The 19537-nt window shown below is 55.0% G+C and overlaps 1 protein-coding gene across 4 annotated transcripts in view; it reads left to right on the top strand.

The window, feature by feature from the left end:
* Positions 1 to 4452: 4452 nt before the first annotated feature.
* Positions 4453 to 19537, top strand: part of RPS6KA1 (ribosomal protein S6 kinase A1) — a 31300-nt gene continuing 16215 nt past the window's right edge. For 3 of the 4 annotated variants that reach the window (XM_066204733.1, XM_066204730.1, XM_066204729.1), the window contains exons 1-2: positions 4453 to 4586; positions 10438 to 10482. In XM_066204733.1, the coding sequence (XP_066060830.1) occupies positions 4524 to 4586; positions 10438 to 10482 (108 nt within the window). In that variant the 5' untranslated portion in view covers positions 4453 to 4523. The remainder of the gene's footprint in view (positions 4587 to 10437; positions 10483 to 19537) is intronic. The other variant, XM_066204732.1, reaches the window with a different exon arrangement.

Here is a 19537-nt window from a genome sequence, read left to right as displayed (position 1 = left end):
GAGGGGCGCCGGGGGATCCGGGTGCAGGGACCGTGTGCTTTTACAGAAATTCCACACAGGAGCAGGGTGGGCCTGGCAGACACAGAGTCTGCGGAGCCAGCAGGGAAAATGCAGTTTATTCTGCCAAAAAAAAAAAAAAAAAAAAAAAAAAAAAAAAAAAAAAAAAAAAAAAAAAAAAAAGGGGGGTTTAGATGTGCTGGACACCTTCAGAAATGCATCTGAGCTGAGCGAGGGAATGTGGTGCTCACCTGTGCGGGAATGTCGGCAGAGGTTGGAGGTGTTTGCTCCGTGGATGAGCCTCAGTCTGTGCAGGGAACAGGAACTGCCTGGGCTGTGCTTCCCCGAGAGCTCTGCATTCACTGCCTGCTGTGGTGCAATTCCTGCATTCCGACCACTGCCTGGACCTGCCTTGCAAAACGCTGGCATTTGAAGCAGCTGCAATCGCACCCAGTGAGGAGGAACAGAAAGAAATCTGTCAGAAAAGCAAAAAAGCTCTTAAAGGCAGCCAGTTTTTCTCATTTCCAGAGAAATATCTTCAACATGGTTTGTACCACGCTAAGGAAAAATGTTCCTGGGATCAAAACACGGTGATCCATCATCTCTTCCTCCATTGTGGCAAAGAAATGAGATGGTGGATGGAGAGCTGGGGATTAGAGGACAGGATGTGGAGTTCGAGTTCTGCCCTGACACTGAGAACCTGACTCAGTTTCCTTGTGAGGACAACAACGAGCTCTGGACCCGATTGGTCAATATTAAAAGTACAAAGAAGGTTGCTGCAAGCGCTAATTAATTGACTGTCTTAGCAAATTAGACGAGTCTGTAAATTGTAGCAGATATTTGGCACTCAGCTTTGCAAGGTCTTGTGCCTGTGAGCTTCTTTGCATTTCCTTGTCTGTGTAAAAGCGGCATCACACAAAGCAGGCAGGGGATGAGATGCCCGTGGATTCAGGAAAAAGAAAGGATGCAGTGAGCCATGGGAGCACTGGGTTACTGTGTGGTCATGGGGAGAATCACTTGGCCAGCTTTTGGAGCAGAGAGTCAAAACTGGATCTGGTAGTGATGGCACAGATCAGTCTCCATCTGCTCTGGAAGTGCTTTGGGGATGTCCTGGTTTCGGCTGGGGTAGAGTTAATTTTCTCTTAACTGGTTTAACGAATGTTGTCAGCCTCCCTGCAAAGGAAAGATGTTACACAGCCAGCCAGCTGCAGAGGCAGAAATATCTACAACTGTATTTGAGGAGGATTTGATGGTTTGAAAACCAAACTAAACCCGCAGTATTTTGAATTTCCAGCAAATGCAGCACTGACAAAGGATCCAGCTGATCCCAGATCTCTGTTTACCACAGCAGCAGTTCTTCCCAGCCTGCAACTGTCTCAGAAAAAATGCCAGGCTATATGTTTTAATCACTGTATTTAGCCATGACAGTCACCCAAACAGCAGATTTTGCTTTTTGCACCCTGCTTCCAGGATCAAGGATGCTTTTTATAGCTGGTCTGTGACTGGAAATAAATCCTGGGGGACACCACTACCTCATTTCTCTTACGCTGACATCCTGCCCTGAACTTCGCAGCAATCTCCTGTGGCACATTCCACCTTCTGTTAACCCAGCCAGGAGTCAGCATTACCTGGTACAGGAGTGGAGGAAGGTCAGTCTGAGAACACCTTCCATCGACAGACAGATGGTTTCTCCTGGAGTCCTGGAGCTGGCCATGGAGAGGCTGCAGCATTCCCCCCAGCATCACTGTGGTGTCACCACAACCCTCTTTGGGGTGTTATTATAAATTTGCGATACTGCAGAGCTACCTCAGCAAAATCCTCTCCTTTAACAAAAGTGGCTGCAGACATGCGGAGAATAATCACACACAAGTCAGTTGTGGTCTCCCCAAAGTCTTTAATTTGCTGTTTTGCTAAAAGGAGTGGACAAGATAATCTGGTAGTTTTATTTAGGTGAAGCTTCATGATTTCTGTCTTTGTCAAGTCCTGGGGCAGCCTGTCTGTCTCTGTGTTATGAAATAAAGTGGATTTCCTGCATCCCAACAGAGCTGCCAGGGGTGGAAGCAGCAGCAATTCTGTCTCCATGCTCTCCATAGGCCTTGTTCTGGGTATTGCCCATGAACCTTTCACTGTGGCCTTAAAGAAGATTTTCTACTGTAAGCTTTCAACACTTCAAAAGATATTTATTTATAACTTAAAAAAAAAATGGTTGCAATAACAGTTGTGATTTGAGAATGAGAAATTTCCTGGCGTTCGTGATCAGCCTGAGATCCCCCCTCAGCTGCTCCAGGTTCCTGCTCAGTGCCCGACCCTGTCTCACTTCCATGGATAACCCTCTGGAAGCACCACCAAGTGTCTCATTCTCCTTCTAAACAGGAGGCAGGGAGCACAGTCCTGCACTCACCTCCCTCTGCATTCCTGCAGAGCAGAGGGGAAGGGAGAAGGCTCTGGGAAACCGAGGAAGGAGGTAAATGGGCTCGTGGCATTGACATCACTGTGATACTGATGCCAGGTAGAGCAGGTTGCAGCAGCTGGAGGCTGGAGCCTGGCACTCCATGTTCCAGGCAATGAGGGGACCTCAGGGGTGGCTTTGGAGCTAAGTGAATAATCCTCCACAAGATCTGCTCCAACTTGCTCCAGCAGCAAGTGCCATGAGTTTAATTGGCTCTAACAGGACCTCAGTCAGTACAGCTGGGTGGATTTGTGTTATTTAAAGCCCTCACCTGGGGCCCCAATGCTCGTGGCACAGATGGGGCTCTGGGCACAGGGCTGTGCCAGCGATTCCCAGCTCAAACAGCCACCCTGGGAATCTTCTACACTCCATTCCCCATGAGCAGAAAAGATGACAGCTCTATCCTAAATCACAAGCAGGTCCTGGTGATGACTCACAGAGCAGCTTCACGTGCTGTGGAGATTAATTGGAATTTTTCTAAGGGCTGAGCTGTGTCCCAGTTTGGCTTTTTCAGGGTTTGCTGCCCACTCTGAACAGGTAAAGAGCCCAGGGCTGTAACCTGGGGCACCTGCCCTCAGAATGCTCAGCCCCAGCTCTGCAGGCTGCCACTCAGCCTCGTTAAATATTTCCAGCCACACCTTGATGAAGTCAACTCTTACTGATGCATCTTTTAAAAAGATTTAGTTTCATTTTTTTTAACAATTAGTTTTATAATGAAACATGAAAATGTGGTGCACCGGGGTTTGAAAAAATGTGAGTAGAAGAAAACTTTTTCCTATTTGAGAACCTGATAGGTGAGAATAGCCAGGAATTCTGAAGGCCTGTTTTTACGGTGGATGTGTTCTTTATCCCCGTTTTTCAGGGAATTCCAGGGGCACTGCAGGAGGTGATGGGCAGTGATTCATGGCACATCTCAGACCTGGAATCCGGATTTCCTGGTGCAGTTTCCTGAGTACAGCAGTGATCTGAGCCGTGTCACCATGTTTGTCCTCACCACCTCTCCTGGTGCAGCCGTGCAGATTGTGCACACAGGGAAACAGCTGGACACTCCCAGAGGAAAAACCTTTCCAAGGCACAGAAGAGCAGGGCTCAGTGTCACGTATTTGTGAGTAAGTTTCAGGTGTTTGTGGTGCTGTGAGGATTGTGCAGAGCCACAGAATGGCTGGGGTTGGAACAGATTTTTAAAGACCATCTTGTCCTGCCATGGGCAGGGACATCTTTCAGTGGCTCAGCCACAGCTGTCCCTGGCAGAGGCTCCCAAGTCCCCCAGAAATGGTATTTCATGGTGCATCCAGGCATCACTTCCCAAGGTTTCAGCCTGCCAGTGAAAACCATCTGGGCCGTCCCAGGCATGGTGTGGCCACAGGCCCAGGGCAGTGCCTGTTCCCTCTGCTGGCACTGCTGAGACCCCTCAAGTTGTGGGGTCAGAGACATTGAGGGACTGGGGGTGTCCAGGGAAGGGAAGGGAGCTGGGAAGGGGCTGGAGCCCCAGGAGAGGCTGAGGCAGCTGGGAAAGGGGCTCAGCCTGGAGAAAAGGAGGCTCAGGGGGAATTTCTGGCTCTGCACAAGTCCTTGACAGGAGGGGACAGCCAGGGGGGGTCTGGATGTGCTCCAGGGAACAGGGACAGGAGGAGAGGAAACAGCTTCAAGCTGCCCTGGGGGAGGTTTAGGTTGGATATTGGGAAATATTTCTTCACCAAGAGGGTGGTCAGGCATTGAAACACGCTGCCCAGGTTGAGTCACCATCCCTGGAGGGATTTAAAAGCCGTGCGGATGTGGCACTTGGCGACACGGGTTAGCGGCGGCCTCGGGCCAGCGCTGGGGGAACAGGCGGACTCGATGCTCTCGGGGGGAGCTTTTCCAAGCCGAGCGATTGCGGGGCTCCCCGCTCGGCTCCCCTGCCGCAGCCGGCGCTGGCCGGGCTGCGCTCGCCGGATGCTCCGGGCGGAGGATCCCCGCAGCCCCTCCCCGGTGCCTCCCGCCCGCCCCGCGCCCCGCCCCGGCCCGGCCCGGAGCCGGTGGGTGCCCAGCCCGGCGGCGCTCGGAGCCAGCCCGGCGCGGGCACCCGCCGGCAGCGATGCCGCTCGCCCAGCTGCCCGAGCCCTGGCCCGACATGGAGCTGGTGCATCTGGACACGGAGGTGAGCGGGCACGGCCGGGGGGGGCTCCGGGGCCGGGGGCTCCGCCGAACAAAGGAGCGCCCGGCGGGACCCCGCGGAGCGGCGGCCGCCGTGCCGCCCGCCCCGAGCCGCTCCCCGCGGCGGGGGAGCGCGGCCGCCGGAGCCCTGCGCTGCCGGGGCTGCTCCGGCACCGCTCCGGCACCGCTCCGGGGCTCGGTGTGCGCGCCCGGGGCTGTGGTCGGGGCACCGGGGGCTGCCGGGCTCGCTGCTGCCCGTGCGGGCTGTGATCGTTCGGGGAGCGCAGGCAGCGCTCCCAAATCTCCAGGGCACAGGGGAAAGCGGACCAGGCTGAAGGCCCAGGGCATAAAGATCTTAATTTTGGGGGGTTTTGTCCCTCACCCTCCCAGCGCCGTCTTCTCGCACAGGCCTGCGCCACCAACTCCAATCACGCTCCTGTGTCACTTTGCTGGACGTCTGCTCTTCCCTCCCATTTCCCTCTTTTCCTCCTCATTGCGAGCCCCAAGCCAGATGTGCAGGATGGAGCTCATCCCCTGTCCACATCTGCAGGCTGGCACCACGGCCATTTCCGAAGGAAGGGACAGCTTGCAGCAGTTGTCACCCACGGCAGAGCAGCCGGCTGAGGCACTGTGCTCTGGCACTCTTCAGTTAAACATCTCACTCCAGCTGGAACCAGAAGCTCTCCTGGAGGAACCTGGGGGGAACTGGGGACTTTGTCCCAGGCGTTTCACAGAGCTCGGTGCTTTCCTGCCGCTCTCTCTGGATTCGATGGTGTCACACTCTGTTATCATACCTGGGGATGTCTCCGTGGTTAATTGGTCAGATTTGCTCATTCCTGTTTAAAATCACCTCTGCAGAGGTCTGTGCTCTGAGCAGGGCAGCGTTTCGCCCGCGCTGCAGGCACAGCAGGGAGGTACTGGCCATTCAGGGTGGGGTTTCCTAATTTTCATCAGCCAGGTATGGCACAGCTTCTCCTGGAGTCCCCAGGGAGGTGGGGAGGCTCAGGCTGGGCCAAACCCCTGGCACGAAGGCGCCGTGGGCGAGGAGCCTCAGAAACATCGCTGGAGCCATGAGGAGGAGTTTGTGCTCCAAGCTGGGAGAGGAGGGAAGTCCTGCGGCAGTTGCCAACACATGTCCTCTGCCCAGGGGCAGGCCGTAGGTTACTGCTGGGGGACAGGGCTTTTTATTTGTGCTTCCCTCCTAAGAAGGGAGATGCCTGGGAAGCCAGGGAACGCCGCTCGGCCCCTAATGGGAGGAAACTAATGCCGGTGCCCAGGGCAGTGGAAGCCGCGGGCGAGGCGACATTCAGAGCCTAATCCCGGCCGTCCCAGGTGCCGGGCGGGCGCTGTGTCAGCGCCACGGGATCGCTTCCGAGCGGAAATGGCCCGGGGCTCCGGGCTCCGGGTCAGCTGCGGGCTCAGGGCAGCGGCAGGGACTCCTCTCCTCATTGCGTTAGGAGCGGGTGTGTTAATCGGAAACTGAAACTGGAGGAAGCCTCTGGCCCTCCCCTTCCCCCGTCTCACCTTGGCCACAGCTCGGGGTCAGAGTCAGGCACCACGTGCAGGTGGGATTTCAGCAGATCAGGATTTTTGCGTCTCAGGATCTCAAGTGGGACTTAGCAAGTTGCCTCCCTTTGGTTTAAAGTAGTGATAAGCACACTCTCTTAATCACAGCGAGGAAAATAATTCAGGTGTTCTTCACCTTTACACCTGGGTCAGACGTTAGGGAGTTCCCTGAGGTCCGGCAGCGGAGCAGGAACGGGGTTTGGGAGGAGTTTTGCACTTTGAGGCTCAAATCGCCAAGGGCAGGGGCCCAAGGGGGAAGTTTTCACCACTCCTGGGAGAGGTGGCACCACTGAGAAGGCAAGGAGACATTTCTGGAACACCGGTTACGTAAATTGCCCTGGGATCGCTGCCATCCAGGTTAGAAACCGGCTTCCTCCGACCTTTGCTTTCTGAGTCACGGAGCAGAGGTGCTGTCACCGCGCTGGTGGAGGCATCAGTCCTATTGTTGAGGGATTTGGGGTTTTTCCACTGTGTTCCGGGAGAATTGGCCCTGTGGTGCCCCTTGTCCCGGCCCACCAGAGCTCAGCCATGCCAGGGAAACGCGTGGGAGTGGGTGGCACTGGGAGCTTGAACTGCTCCCTGCCAGGAGCCAAGTCCCTCTGTCCTGGAGGCTGAGCTTTATAATCTTTTCTCCTGCTTTTTTTTACACTTGCCATCCTCTCTTCTGCTTCTGTTATTCCGATATTGCTTATGTAGCAGAAAAACGTGGCTGGGGCAGAGTATAAACTCTGGAGAGTGGAGCTGAGTGACACAGAAATCCTTCCCTGTGAGGGTGAAGCACAGGGTGCCCAGAGCAGCTGTGGCTGCTCCATCCCTGGCAGTGCCCAAGGCCAGGTTTGGTGGGGCTTGGAGCAGCCTGGGACAGTGGGAGGTGTCCCTGCCCATGGCAGAGGGAATGAGATGGGCTTTAAGGTCCTGTCCATCCCAAACCATCCCGTGTTTCTTTGATTCCATGACTTCAACCCCACAGTGATGGATCTGTCATCAGGGCTCCGCTTTGCTTCAAATTCTTCTTCATTACACAAACCTACAACAATGCAACTGATGTGGCATTATGCCAAACTCCACCACTTCAAGCTAATTATTTTTACCTGTATATATGTATCACCCTTTACTGAGCAGGAGCTACTTGTGGATAACTCTTTTCTCAAGCATGGTAGCTTGAGCTGTGCAAACTTCAATCAAGAGACAGGGAGACAGCCGAGTAGCTGTCATCTCTGATGTGCCTTGTGCAGAGGCTCCTCTGTTTGGGCTGCCAGAGTTCCTTTGGAGATCTCTATTTTTGTAGAATTATTTCCTTTCTCTGAACTGCAATAGGCAAGATCCATAAATCCCTCTTAATGGTAATAATTTAAACACGCCTTGTTCTCGTGTCAAAGTAGCAGGAGCTCTGGGGTGAAGGGTTTCTTCCCCTGCTCCTTCCTTGAGTGTTTTATGGCTCACCAGAGTTGGGTGAGAGGGCATCTCTGGGTACCTGGTACGTGTGAGGTGTTTTGAGGCACCTCAAGACGTGAGGATGCAGGAATAGCAGCAGCTGCTTTTGGAAGCAGAGCTGTCGATAACCCGGGATGACTTGAGCTGGTGGTGTAACCACAGAGCAGGACTGGGCACTGTCCCCACAGTCCTGCCAGGATGTGCCTCATCCTGGTTTCACATCAGAGCACACTGGCCTGGTCTGGAAATTGCTCCCTGTGCTGTGGATTATGTGGAATTAAAAGGATTTAAAGCGCAAGATGTCCTAAGATAAATATCTCCCAAGTTCAGCCAGGCTGGCAGTTGCGTAACTGAGCGCACTTGTTTTCCAGGATACCTTTCTGTGTGCTATTAAGGAAACTGGCCCTGCCCGTGCTCAGGAGGGGTTTGTGTCACCTCTGGGGCAGTCGGGGCGGTCAGTCACCCAGAGGTGCCCTGGCTGCTGGGCTGCTGCTCCACGTGCCCATCAGATTAGCTCTGTAATCCCCGTTTCCGCTCAGCCCGGAGCAGGGCAGCTGCAAGGACAGCCTGTGGGCTCCGGTGAGCCTCGTGTGGCTGCCTCATCAGTAGCCCAAGCCCTGCTCTGACACAGTCTGGATGAGCTCCTCACTGCCCTGGGCACCCCAGGGAGGAGCTGTGCCTCCCTCCTGCAGCAGACGTTGCCTGGTTGCTGCAGGAGGGAGATCCTGGGAGTTCTCTTGGAGCAGGACATTTGGGAGGCTCCTTTGCAGCCCCAGAGTGCTGTGAGAGGGCAGCTGCACCTGCTCCCCCCTGTGTGTGGTGTGCAGGGGCAGGGCAGAAATAACTGATTTTAAAGAGGCAAATGTCAGCCCAAGAAACCCACAAACTATTCCAGCTCTGCTCACGATGTGCTGAATGGCCGTATTTTATCTCGGGAGGTGATGAGTCTGGAGCTGCGTTTCCATCTGGAACGCTTACAAATGGCCCTCCGATTCCATATGAGGGAATAAGGACTGGTTTTGCTCTGGGGTGGAAGGAGAGCACTTGGCTCTAAACACTGCAATTCTCTGCTCACACATCTGACTTACGTCAGCCTGAGGAAGCGACCGTTCATCAGGAGCTTCATCCCGCTAAGAGCAGGGACCCGCGTGCCCAGGAAACCTCCCTGGCACGGGCACTGCTCTTTTTCTTTCCCCATCCCGGCTAGGATGGGTTTCTGTCAGCAGCAGAAGGACAAGTTTTCCTCGGAGCAGGGAGCTGATAAAACTCAGCCCTCGAAAGTCTGGCGGCTCTGGAGGTATCACCTGGTGTCTCCCAGCTCACCCTTGAAGCTGAGGGGTTGGACACCCCCTGCGTCCACTCACCCCTCTCCTGACACGTGCCTTGTGGATCTGTTCTCCAGAGCAAGAGCCAGGCACTGCTTCCCTCTGTCCAGCACAGAAATTCTGCTTCTTAAGCTGTCTGAGAGAAAACCAGCCCTCCCCGAGCTGTGGTTTGGATCAGCAGCCAGTTAGGAGTCGTGGATGGGTGACAGCTGAGCCAGTAAACATCAGCCTCTTCCAAGTCTGGTTATCTCGAGTGCCGTGTCTCCCCCTGCCTTGTGGGGGCTGCTCACAAGCACAAATTCTTACTTCACTGCTCAGCTGTTCTCTGTGCTAATGGCACTGAGAGCTCCGTGTAAACACCAGGGCAGCATTCCTCCGGGAGAACTCGTGCTGCTGCTGCTGCTGCTGCGGCTTGTTTTCAGTCCTTGGCTGAAACTACTTTGGAACTTAGAGTTAAGCTGGGACTAAGGTGAGCTGTGGAGCTCAGATCGGGTCCACAGAGATGTAAATGTTGCAGTACAGTGGAGACCTGAGGAAGAGGTCAGCTTGATCACGTCAGTGGATCCTTGCTGCTCCAGGGAAGGAGTTGGCTTCGTTTCTGTCAGTTCCTGAAAGGCTCTAGAACCCAGTTATCCCACTGAGGATCTGAGGCTCGAATCCATTGACACTGCAACTCTTCACTTGGCCCATAACTTCTGAAAAGGAGGGAATAAACTGCCCTTGTTCTTTCAGAGGAGGAGAGGAATGCCATGATTTTTGGAGCCTGAGACTGCAGTGCAAACAGATGTCAAAGCAAAGTCTTCTTGCCCTTGTTTTTCTCCACAGTCTGCAGAAAACCTCCTGTACGTGCTCATCCTGCTCTGAGTATCTGTGTCTCAATGAAATCCCACCCACTTCTGCTCCCCCGGCTTCCCCAGGCGGTGCCGGTGCCGTGCTGAACCTGATCCCCGCTCGGTTGAGCGCCCGCGGTGACACCTGGCTGGTGACACTCCAGGTGGTTCGGGTCACCTGCCGTGACTTTGTGCGGAGTTCGACCTGGAGCCAGGCGGGGCAGATTTCCCGCAGCTATCAGCTGCGGCAGGGTAATAAATAACTGATAAACGCTCCAATTAAAGCCCATGTCAGGGCACAGTGGTTGTTAACTCTTCCTGCTGCTGCCAGCAGTCCCCAGCAGCAGCCACAGAGCGGTGCAGGAGCGGTGGCATGGAGCAGCGTGGTGCCCGGGGGGGTCTGCACCAACCACCCCAGGGACCCTCGCTGGTGCTGCTCGCCCCACGAGCAGTATTGGGTGGATTAGGGGCCCCAGTTTCATCTGGGGGATGTGTGGAGAGACTCTCTGGGCAAGAGACTTTCTTTTGAACGAGTTAAAAGACAAGAGTCTGGTGTATGGGGAAATGTACCATGTCCAGAGTTCCACCCTGCCCTGTTTGTCCCCCGTGAAGGGCTCCCAAAGCCACCAGCTCTTGTGAGGGCCATGAGGAACAATCCCACGGCTAGCGTGTGCTAACAGAGGGTTCTCTTCCTTTGCAGAACGGGCAGGCAGCTCCAGAAGAAGGTGGGAATCCTCCATCCAAGGTAAAAAATGGCCCCGGGGTTGTGTCTGTGAGTCCCTGTGAGCGTGGGGGGTGTGAGCTGACTCCGAGCGGGATGGGGACGGTTATTTTTAAACCCTGCAAAGCTGCTGCTCTGTAAATCTGCAGGAGTGCACGTGGGAGTGCGAGGGACTGCAGATGGGGAAGAGGGAAGATAAACCCCTGTCTTCCTGTCCCTGTGGTCATCCAAACATGCCTGGAAGGTTTTCCAGAGGGCCACCTCTGCCCAGCACACAGGAGCTGGAGTGGAGGCTGTGGCCGAGGGTGAGAAGTGAGCACCCCTGGGGTGTTCTGGTGCTGTGTTTACGCCATCTCTGGGGTGTGATCTTGCCAGCTGGGATGAGAAGTACAAGAGTATTTGATGGTTTTGGCACGGCTGCCCTTGCCGAGAGTCTGGTATCTGTTTATTCTCTTGCCTTGGTGGGGCTGGGAGAAGCTCCACTTCTGCCAAGTTGCCCTCTGCATCCCCATTAGCATCAGCTGGGAGTGACAGAAAGAACTGAGCTGCTGTCTCCCGTGTTTTGGGCAGGGATCTGAACCTGCTCGGCCTTCCTGAGACAGCTCAAGCTCACCCTGCTCCACACATGAGCAGTGTGGTGTGGAAGGACTTGATTTGTCTGCCGTGAGCCCTCCCCGGTACAGGACCAGCACGATGCTGTCACCGTGGGCATTTCCTGCTGGTGCCCGTTGCCGTCCTGCACTCAGTGCACAGCAGAAGAGCCATGTCAGTACCGTGAAATCATAATCCCTTCAGGATTTCCCTTCCTGATCCAGCCGTGCTCTGACCGTGGAGAATGACACAACACATTGGATTTGCCCTGGGCATCCTTGCTGAGCGGGCTGGCAGGAGCTCTATACCCTCAGCAGGGCCCTGTGGCAGCTTCCCTCCCTGAATCATCGGCCCTGCCGAGGGCTCTGGGGGCTTCTGGGGTTGTTTTTTCCAGCTGGTTACGTTGTATTTTTAGCAGAAGACATTTAAACCTAAAGCCCAGTTGTCAACATTTCAGCCAGTTGTTTGTGTCTCTTTTTCCCTGGGACGTTTGTGGATTTCTAGCAGTGCCAGTGCATCTCTCCTACCTGTTCTGCCTCTCTGTCCCACTCTGGAGCTGGCCTGGCACTTCTTCAGTGCCTTGCAAAGAAATCTTGGGGTCAGATGAATTCAGGTTAATGAAATTTGTACTTCCCTCCCCTGAGAACAGTGGGTTTATGACTCTTCACTGTGCCTGCATCTCTGGCATGAGAAAAAAAGGAATCTGTGTCTTCTGGTTGGATTCCAGCTGGGTTTCTAAGGTTTGAGACTTTGCCTCTTTCATCTTCAAACACTTGGCTAAACTGCCCTTCCCCAAATGAGGCTGATGGATGTTGCTTTAAAAATCATTTAGGATTTTTTTCTCTTTGAAGGACATCACTGAGACAAACCTTGGCAGATTCCATCTGTAGGTGCCATTCCACAGAAAGATCACGAGATAGAGGCCAGGAAGGACTTGAGGTTCCCTTTGCTGATCTGTGGGACGTGGACGTGCAGTCCAAGCTGGAGCAGAGCAGCGGGCAAGTTCTCCAACATCCCAGGGCAGGGAAGCCACAAGAGTCCTATGCTGCTGCAGGTGTCCTGCTTTCCACTTTTCTGAAGCCCCATGGCCAAAATGCCTGTGAGCAGTGTCTGGCAATCCCATTTTGGGTAACTTTTGAGCACCCAAAGCTCTGCTGCACGCTCCTGAAATAACCTCGGTGGTGTTTTCCAAGTTTGTACAAGGTATGTTTGCCACCAGCACAAATTAAATCCCTCCTGTAAACACATACCTTCAACTTGAGGGCAAGCTCTGCCCTGAGATGCTGCAGATGGGGGAACAGGCAGCACCCAGAATATCTGTGAGTTTCAGTTCTTTCTGTGGTTAGACAGCAGCAGCAGCTCCTGGCTCTGCCTCTCCCTCCAGCAGGAGAAGCAAGTGGCCGTCACCATGCGAGGTGACTATTCTCACATTGAAGGTTGCTCAGGCTCCCTCCCACACCCTTCTGTGCCATGTGTGGAGAGCTGCAAGGGGAAGAGGCACCTTTTTTCCAGGTTTGTGCTATCCTTTTGCAGCTCTTTCTGTGATCTCTGCTAAAAATAACCTGAAGCGACGACAGCGGCGATTACTCAACGCCCACGCGGCAGCCCTGTCCCTCCCGGGCCCTGTCAGCAGGATGCTGCCAAAGCACAGCCCCCATGTGCCTGGGCCATGACCAAAGGCTCTCTGGAAAGGAGGAAATCCAAGAGTTCCTCAAAAGAGTCGGGGAGCTCACAGTTGGTGCTGGGAGATTGGAGTGTGGTGCCTCTGTCGCCGTCTCACCTGAGACACGAGGATGTGTCACTGCAGGGGTGGCAAGGGCTGTTTGGGGCCAGGCTGGCCCTGTCCTGGGACTTTCTTGCTGCTTTTGTAGCTCCAGCTCAGCTTCTTACCAAGGACAGCTGATGCATTTCACAACCTCTTGTGTTTTCTGCCTTTCAAGAACAGTTGTGGTGCACAAGTCCCTGCAGGCCCCATTCCTCACTGTGTTTTCCTTGGGAATGTCTGCAGGATGCTGGTGCTGGGGAAGAGTGAGTGTCCACAGGGGATGGGATGAGGCTGTGTTTTGAATTTGCACTGAAAACAGGCTTAACCATGGCCACATCCCTAACACCAGGCTGCTGATCCAATGCAGGATGGCTACAAGGATGGATTTCTTTCTCATCCTCTTCGGTGGTGGTGGTTAAAAGCCTCCCTGGGTACAGAACCTCGTTCTCTCCTGTGTTCTCCAAATTTTAATTGTCAGGTTGGGTGAAACTGGTCCTTGTTCAGCTGGGGAACAGCAACTGAATTCAGTGGGAGAATGGAACCTCTCACAATTGGGGTTTTTCAGCCTGCTCTGCAGCCAGCTCAGCTGAGGGGTGAGCCTGCGCTCCCTGAAGGTGCCAAGCATGAGGAATTATACGTGGAAGTACAACACCCAATTAGTGAAATCACTTCATCATGAAAAGCAGAGGAGTGGAATTGCAGTGCTGAGTGTGCCCACACTCTCTCTGGGGAGCGGGCTGAGGGTGCTGATCAGCCTGTTCTGGGGTGATAATCACAGAGCACAGGGAGAACTGCGGAAGGGAAGAACTGAGCTCTCCCAGCTCTGCACCATAAAAGGGATCTTTGGGACTGGAGCAAGGGCTGTGCTCTGCCACAGAAGGTGCTCCAGGCTGAGAGCAGGACAGGGCCCACGTCCAGTGTGTGATCCTGGTCAGTGCTGGACACCTCTAATCACAGCCTCTTAACGTGAAGGGTTTCAAAACAAACAAGTGAGTGCTCTGCTCTGTGCGTGTTTGCGCAGCTGCTGCTGGTTCCTCCGGTGGGAAGGGGCAGGTAAATCCCTCAGCAAATCCCTTCTCAGCCCACTGCCCCTCTCCTGTGGCTCCCAGCCTGGTGTTCTGGCCAGACTGGCCCCCGTGGCTGGGCAGGACGTGGGAGCAGAACATCTCTGGTGTGCTGTGGTGCTGCCTGGAAATTTCCCTGATGCTGCAGGGACTGGGCAGCAGCTGTGGCCACTCTTAACATTTGGCTTTTCCAACCTGTCACTGGTAAAGCTCTGAGTTCAACCTGGCTGCTCTGCCTTGTCAGCTGAAGGAATTGAGTGGGTTTGCTGCTCCAGCAGTGCCGGACAGCTGCCTGGCCTGTTCCTGGCAGAGCCTTTGCTCTGTGTCCTTGGCGGGGCTGGCCTATGGCGAACAGCAGCTTCTGAGCTCTTAAAAAACACAAATAAATGCCTGTTTGAGGAGCAGTCTCTGATGAGCTGCAGACTCTAATGAATAATTGAAGAGGGGTCAGTTTACAGGACTTGCACACGAGGAATGTAGCAGAGTCTGCTCCAGCAGCCCTCCCACATGGTCCCCGACCCATCCAAACCACTCCGGTTTCTTCCCTGCCATTTCCATCCCCCTGGTGAGTTCATAGAAGCTGCCTCATGTTCTGTCTCCAGAAATCCTCTTTTATTCAAGGAAAGAAAACCCTGAAAATCTGTTACTGTGTGTTGTACTTGGAGGGGACAGTGGTGAGGGCTGGCACTGGAGAGGACCCCAAAGAACTCGTTCACTTTTGATTTTTGAAGGGGCCAGAGTGGGTGTGGGTCACTGGGTCATCCACCCCAGCAGCTGGGAGCTTGGAGTGCCCTTGGCTGAGTTTGCTGGCCAAGATGCTGACTGGGATTCTCCCTGCACACACAAGCAAATCTGCCTGAAGCTCCTGCAGCTTCACCAGTCTCAGCTTTATTTGGAAGTGAAGCCTGCTTTGGAGATGAGCAGTAAATTCCTTCCATAGCTCCAGGTGAAGCTGCAAAAGCTCTTTTCCCTCTGGCTGCACTGTACTGCCTGCCAGGGCTGCCACGGGGTGGGGACCATCCAGGGAGGGAAGGCCCAGCTATCCAAGAATTCCTGCCTTGCCTGGAGCCCTTTTCCTTCTCCCTTAGGAAATCCCGTGTGTGTGTGCCTGGGGCAGCCTCCCAGCAGTGGGAGCAGAGGCATTGCAACAGCCCCTGCTGATCTCATTGCAGCTCTGAGGTGGGAAGGGTTTCCCAACTGCAGCCTGAAATCCAGGTCCTTCCCTTGGCAGTCCTGCAGAGCACAGCTGGGAAACTGCCCTGGGAATGCCGAGCGGGCTGAGGACGCTCTGTGCTCCTGAGATGTGGCTGAAGTGATCCCCTCCTGTCAGAGAGCTGGATATACTGGACAGCCCGGGAATTGGGGATGTGCCATGACTGCTGTCACAGGGGGAGCTGATGGCTCTGCACCACCACTGGGGTCAGCGGTCATCTCTGGGATCCAGGAGGGGACCCCTGGGGTCTCCACAGGGACAGAGCGAGGAGAAAAAAGCTCCTAAAAACACCATCTGAGGGGAACAGGACAAAACGTGGTGTTCCCAGTGTGGGGGTGACTGCAATCCCTGTGTGGGATGTTTGGGAAGGGGATGGGTGCCATCCTCATGTTTGGGAAGAGGATGGAGGTGATCTCCATGTTTGGGAAGGGGATGGATGTATCTCCATGTTTGGGAAGGGGCTGGATGTATCTCCATGTTTGGGGGGGGGATGGACGTATCTCCATGTTTGGGAAGGGGTGGAGGTCATTTCCATGTTTGGGAAGGGGATGGATGTGATCTCCCTGCTGTGGTCCTGTCCCTGGCACACGCAGCAGCTGAGCCATGGAGGGGGTGGCTGCTGGCCGCATCCGCGGTTTTATGAACATTTAAAGATAAAACGGAGCTCTGCTCCAGCACTCATCCTGTGTGCTCTCACCGGGGTGGTGGTGATGCACAGCTCGGGGTGTGTTTTGGACAGGGTTTTTTCGCTTTTAACCCTGCTGCAGTTCGCAGCCACCCCCAGAACGGGACGGTCCCTTTTCTCTCAGCGTGTCCCACACGTGTGACTTTCTCAGAGGGTGCGAGAGAGCCGGGTTCTCCCCACTCGCACAGAGCAACCCTGGCAGGTACCAAGCAAAGGCTTTTCCAGGCCCTGAGACCACTTTTGTGTGCCTTGCAGGGGGAGGGCAGCCTGTGTGCTGTGGGAGGAGTGTGGAATTCCGGCGTTCCTGCGATACAGAATAGTTTCCACATCCCACGGTTACTCCAAGGGCAGCAAACAAGTCTTGGTTCTTGTTGTGAAACCCGTGTTGTATTTTATAATTCAGCTAGAAAGAGTTTGCAGCTCTTCTACTGAAAGCAGCAGAACTGCCCCGTGCCCTGATGGAAGGTGGGGCTTTACTGCTGGTTCCTGTGGGATTCTGTGGTTGGAACAGCCTGGGATGGCGTCCCCTGGTTTTAGCACCATCAAAGCACGTTTGGGATTTTGCTGCGAGCAGAGCTTTCCTCCCTGCGGGAGGTGTGTGCAGGAAGGGGAGGCTGCATCCTTTGCTCTTTTGCACTGGAGGCTGATTTGCTCGGTAGAAGCTGCAGAACTGAGTAATTCCTTATCTGCTGGCTCTTAAAGGTGTTTTCCTCCCCAGTGTCACGTTTCATTGGGTGCAAAGTCCTGCGGGCTCCCGGGGCTCCTCTCACAGCCCTGGAACTGCAGCAGCACCATCGGGAAGTCTCTGTGGAGTTTGGGAACATCTTTTGCCTGAGCTTGTGTCTTTAGCCCAAACAGCTCATTGTCAGCTGACCCTGGCCAGTTGCAGCTTGTGGTGCCTGGAAAGGGTGGAGAAATTGTATTAATTCATTTATTTTTTTTTTAAGAAGCTTTGAGGATCTGCTGCCAACATCGCCCTGGATAGAGCCAGGAGCAGGAGGAGCCAGGGGAGCGTGAGGGGGAGCCTGTGCTGGAGCCTCTCTGCTCTCTCCAGCCCAAAACCGACCTGAGCCCTCTGGCATAAAGCAGACAGTTTGGTTTCCCTGTGAAACGAGTTGGTTAAAAACTGAGCAGATCACAAAGGATGTCGTGAAGCACAAGGACCGGGGCTCAGCTGTGTGAGCCACCATCTGCCTTCTCCCTTCCTCAGGCTTTGCTTGAGAAAACCCCTCATCCCTTAATCATTTCCAAGATCCCTGTGCTTCAGGGGTGCTGACTGCCCCGAGGGGTGTTTATGACCGGGGTGTTCGTGAAATGGGCTTTGGGCTCCCCGCATCCCGGTTCAGATGAGAAACACGTTTTGGACATTGAAGATGCTCTGAGTGCCACCTGCTGGAGTGTGCTCCAGGGGTGCCGGTGTGACGCCGCCTGTCCCGGGGCAGTGTTCCCTCGTTAGGGATTTGCTGTAACCCCGTCGTGGGGAGCCAGCATCCCTGGAGGAGCAGCAGAGCCCTTCCCACGAGTCGCCAGGTTCATTTTACACCGTTTGGTTGCCTCTGTGAGTGGGGAGGAATTGCCCCCAGGAGGATGGCAGAGCATTTCCAGGAGCCAGGCCTCGGTTTGAGCCTTGTGTGGGGAGGCTCCTGATGTTTTCCACGCCAGGATGGAGCTGGTCATTCCCTTCTTCAGCTGCCTGAGCTGTGTAAGGGTTTGGGCACGAGGGCTTTGATGATTTGAGGATTTCTGGACACCACGTTACCCTCCCTGGGCAGAGGCCCGCCTGTGTCCTCTGGGTTCCTCCTCCCCTTCCCATTTTGGGTAGGTTTTGTTTTTCAGGAGACCAGTACCAGTCCTTGGCGATGGTGTGGGGTGGGAGGTGCAGCCCGGCTCCCTCTCCGTAATCCCTCCCTGCGCAGCTCCCGCCGGGGATCCGCCCCCGCCCTTATCCCTCCCCGGGGGTCCCCGGTGTTCCCGTGCTGCGGCAGTGACTTTGTGCAGGACTTCCACCTTCAGAGCCCCCCGCCGTGTCCCTTCCTCCCGGGCCGCAGTGTCCCCGAGGCCGCTGTCTGTCCGCAGAGCGTTCAGTGGCAGGTAGAGGGCTGAGGAAGCCTCTCCCTGCACATCCTCCAAGAATCTCCCTCTTCCTTTGAGTTCGTGGCCCCAGGGCACAGGTACCCCAAGCTGGGCCCCCCCCCCCCCCCAGCCTGGGCCACGTCCCTGCTCAGTGTCCCGCGGCGTTTCTCAGGCTGGCGGCTCCCCGGAGCACTGCAGAGGATCCACCACAGAAGTACAGTCGACAGTCGGAGGTTCTGGCCAATTCTTTTGTTGTAAATGAGGCCAAGGGCCAGCCCTGCCCAAAAAAGGCCTTTGCAGGAGGGCAGGCAGTGACTGCGGAGGCTTCTTTGGTTTGTTTGTTCTCCTTTTTGAGAACCACCACTCGAAAAAAAAGCTCCAGACAGAGCAGCCTTTGCTGTCGACAAACTTCAGCCTCTTCCTCCAGAGAGCTGCAGCACCTCGTGCTCCCCGCTGACTCCAGGCTCCCTCCAGAGCAGGAGCTGCTGCTCCACAGGGAAGCTGTTGCTCCAGAATAGGTCACATAAAAAAACTTCATGCAAAATTCAGGAGTGTGAAGCTCCCACATTCCTTCCCGATGCTGACACTCGGGGAAGGAGGGGTCTGAGGTTGTCCCCATCCAGTCCTTCCTGGGCAGCAGCTGAGCCCTGGCACAGGGTGCCCAGAGCAGCTGGGGCTGCCCCTGCATCCCTGGCAGTGCCCAAGGCCGGGCTGGACAGGGCTTGGAGCAGCCTGGGACAGTGGGAGGGTGGAATAAGATGGGCTTTGAGATCCCTCCAACAGGGACAGAGATGGGAATGGCCAAGTCAGGCAGTGCAGGCTCAGGGAGTGAGAGGGAAGTTTTCAGCTGGATCATTCTGAACCAGCTCTCTCCCAATTTGTCTGTGCAAGGAAAATGGGGAGCCACATGTGCACTCCCAGTTCCCTCAGGAGAGCAGCTGCTTTCAGCCATGGGTTTTACCAGCCTCTTAAAAGAATTCTTCCCTTTATCTGATCTAAATCTCCCCTCTTTTAGCATAAAACCATCACTCCTTGTCCTATCACAACAGGCCCTGCTAAAAACTGTCCCCAGCTTTCCTTTAGGCCCTGGCAGGGGCTCTGAGCTCTCCCTGGAGCCTTCTCCAGGTGAGCACCCGCAGCTCTCCCAGCCTGGCTCCAGAACAGAGGGGCTCCAGTCCCTGGAACATCTTCATGGTGGACCAGCAGGTCCACATTGCTCCTGTGCTGATCCAGAAGCTGCTGCTCCCTCCTGGCCCTTTCCCTTCTGCTGCCTCGTGCAGTGCCTAAAATTGCTCTTTCTGTGCCCGTTTTCGTGTGTGTGACACGGGGGCCTGAACTGACCCCCTGAAAAGGCGGCTGAGATCTGCTGATGGCTCGCTCCACGCCCGAGCGCCCGTAAAGCCGCCCAGTGTTCTCATGTGGCCGCTGCATTGTGCAGCCACGGCCACACAAAGCCATTTCCCCATTGCAAACCGCCGCTTCCTTTCAGTGAAACTCCCAAAATACATCCCAGTGTCACAAGCACGGCCCCAGGGCTCTGCTGCTGCTCCGGGCGCTGCTCTGGGCTCCCAGCTCAGGATCCAGCTGGGGAAGGATGGGAGGATAACAGCCCAAAGCTTTGGAGATGCTGAGGCTCCTCTTCCGCAGCAAGCCAAGGATCCAGGAGGCAAGTGTCTGATAGAATACCT

The sequence above is a fragment of the Chamaea fasciata genome, unplaced genomic scaffold (genome assembly GCF_029207755.1).
Source record: "Chamaea fasciata isolate MVZ Bird 193981 ecotype frontalis unplaced genomic scaffold, bChaFas1.0.hap1 SCAF_26, whole genome shotgun sequence".
NCBI lineage: Eukaryota > Metazoa > Chordata > Aves > Passeriformes > Sylviidae > Chamaea > Chamaea fasciata.
This window is presented reverse-complemented; position numbering and strand designations above follow the sequence as displayed.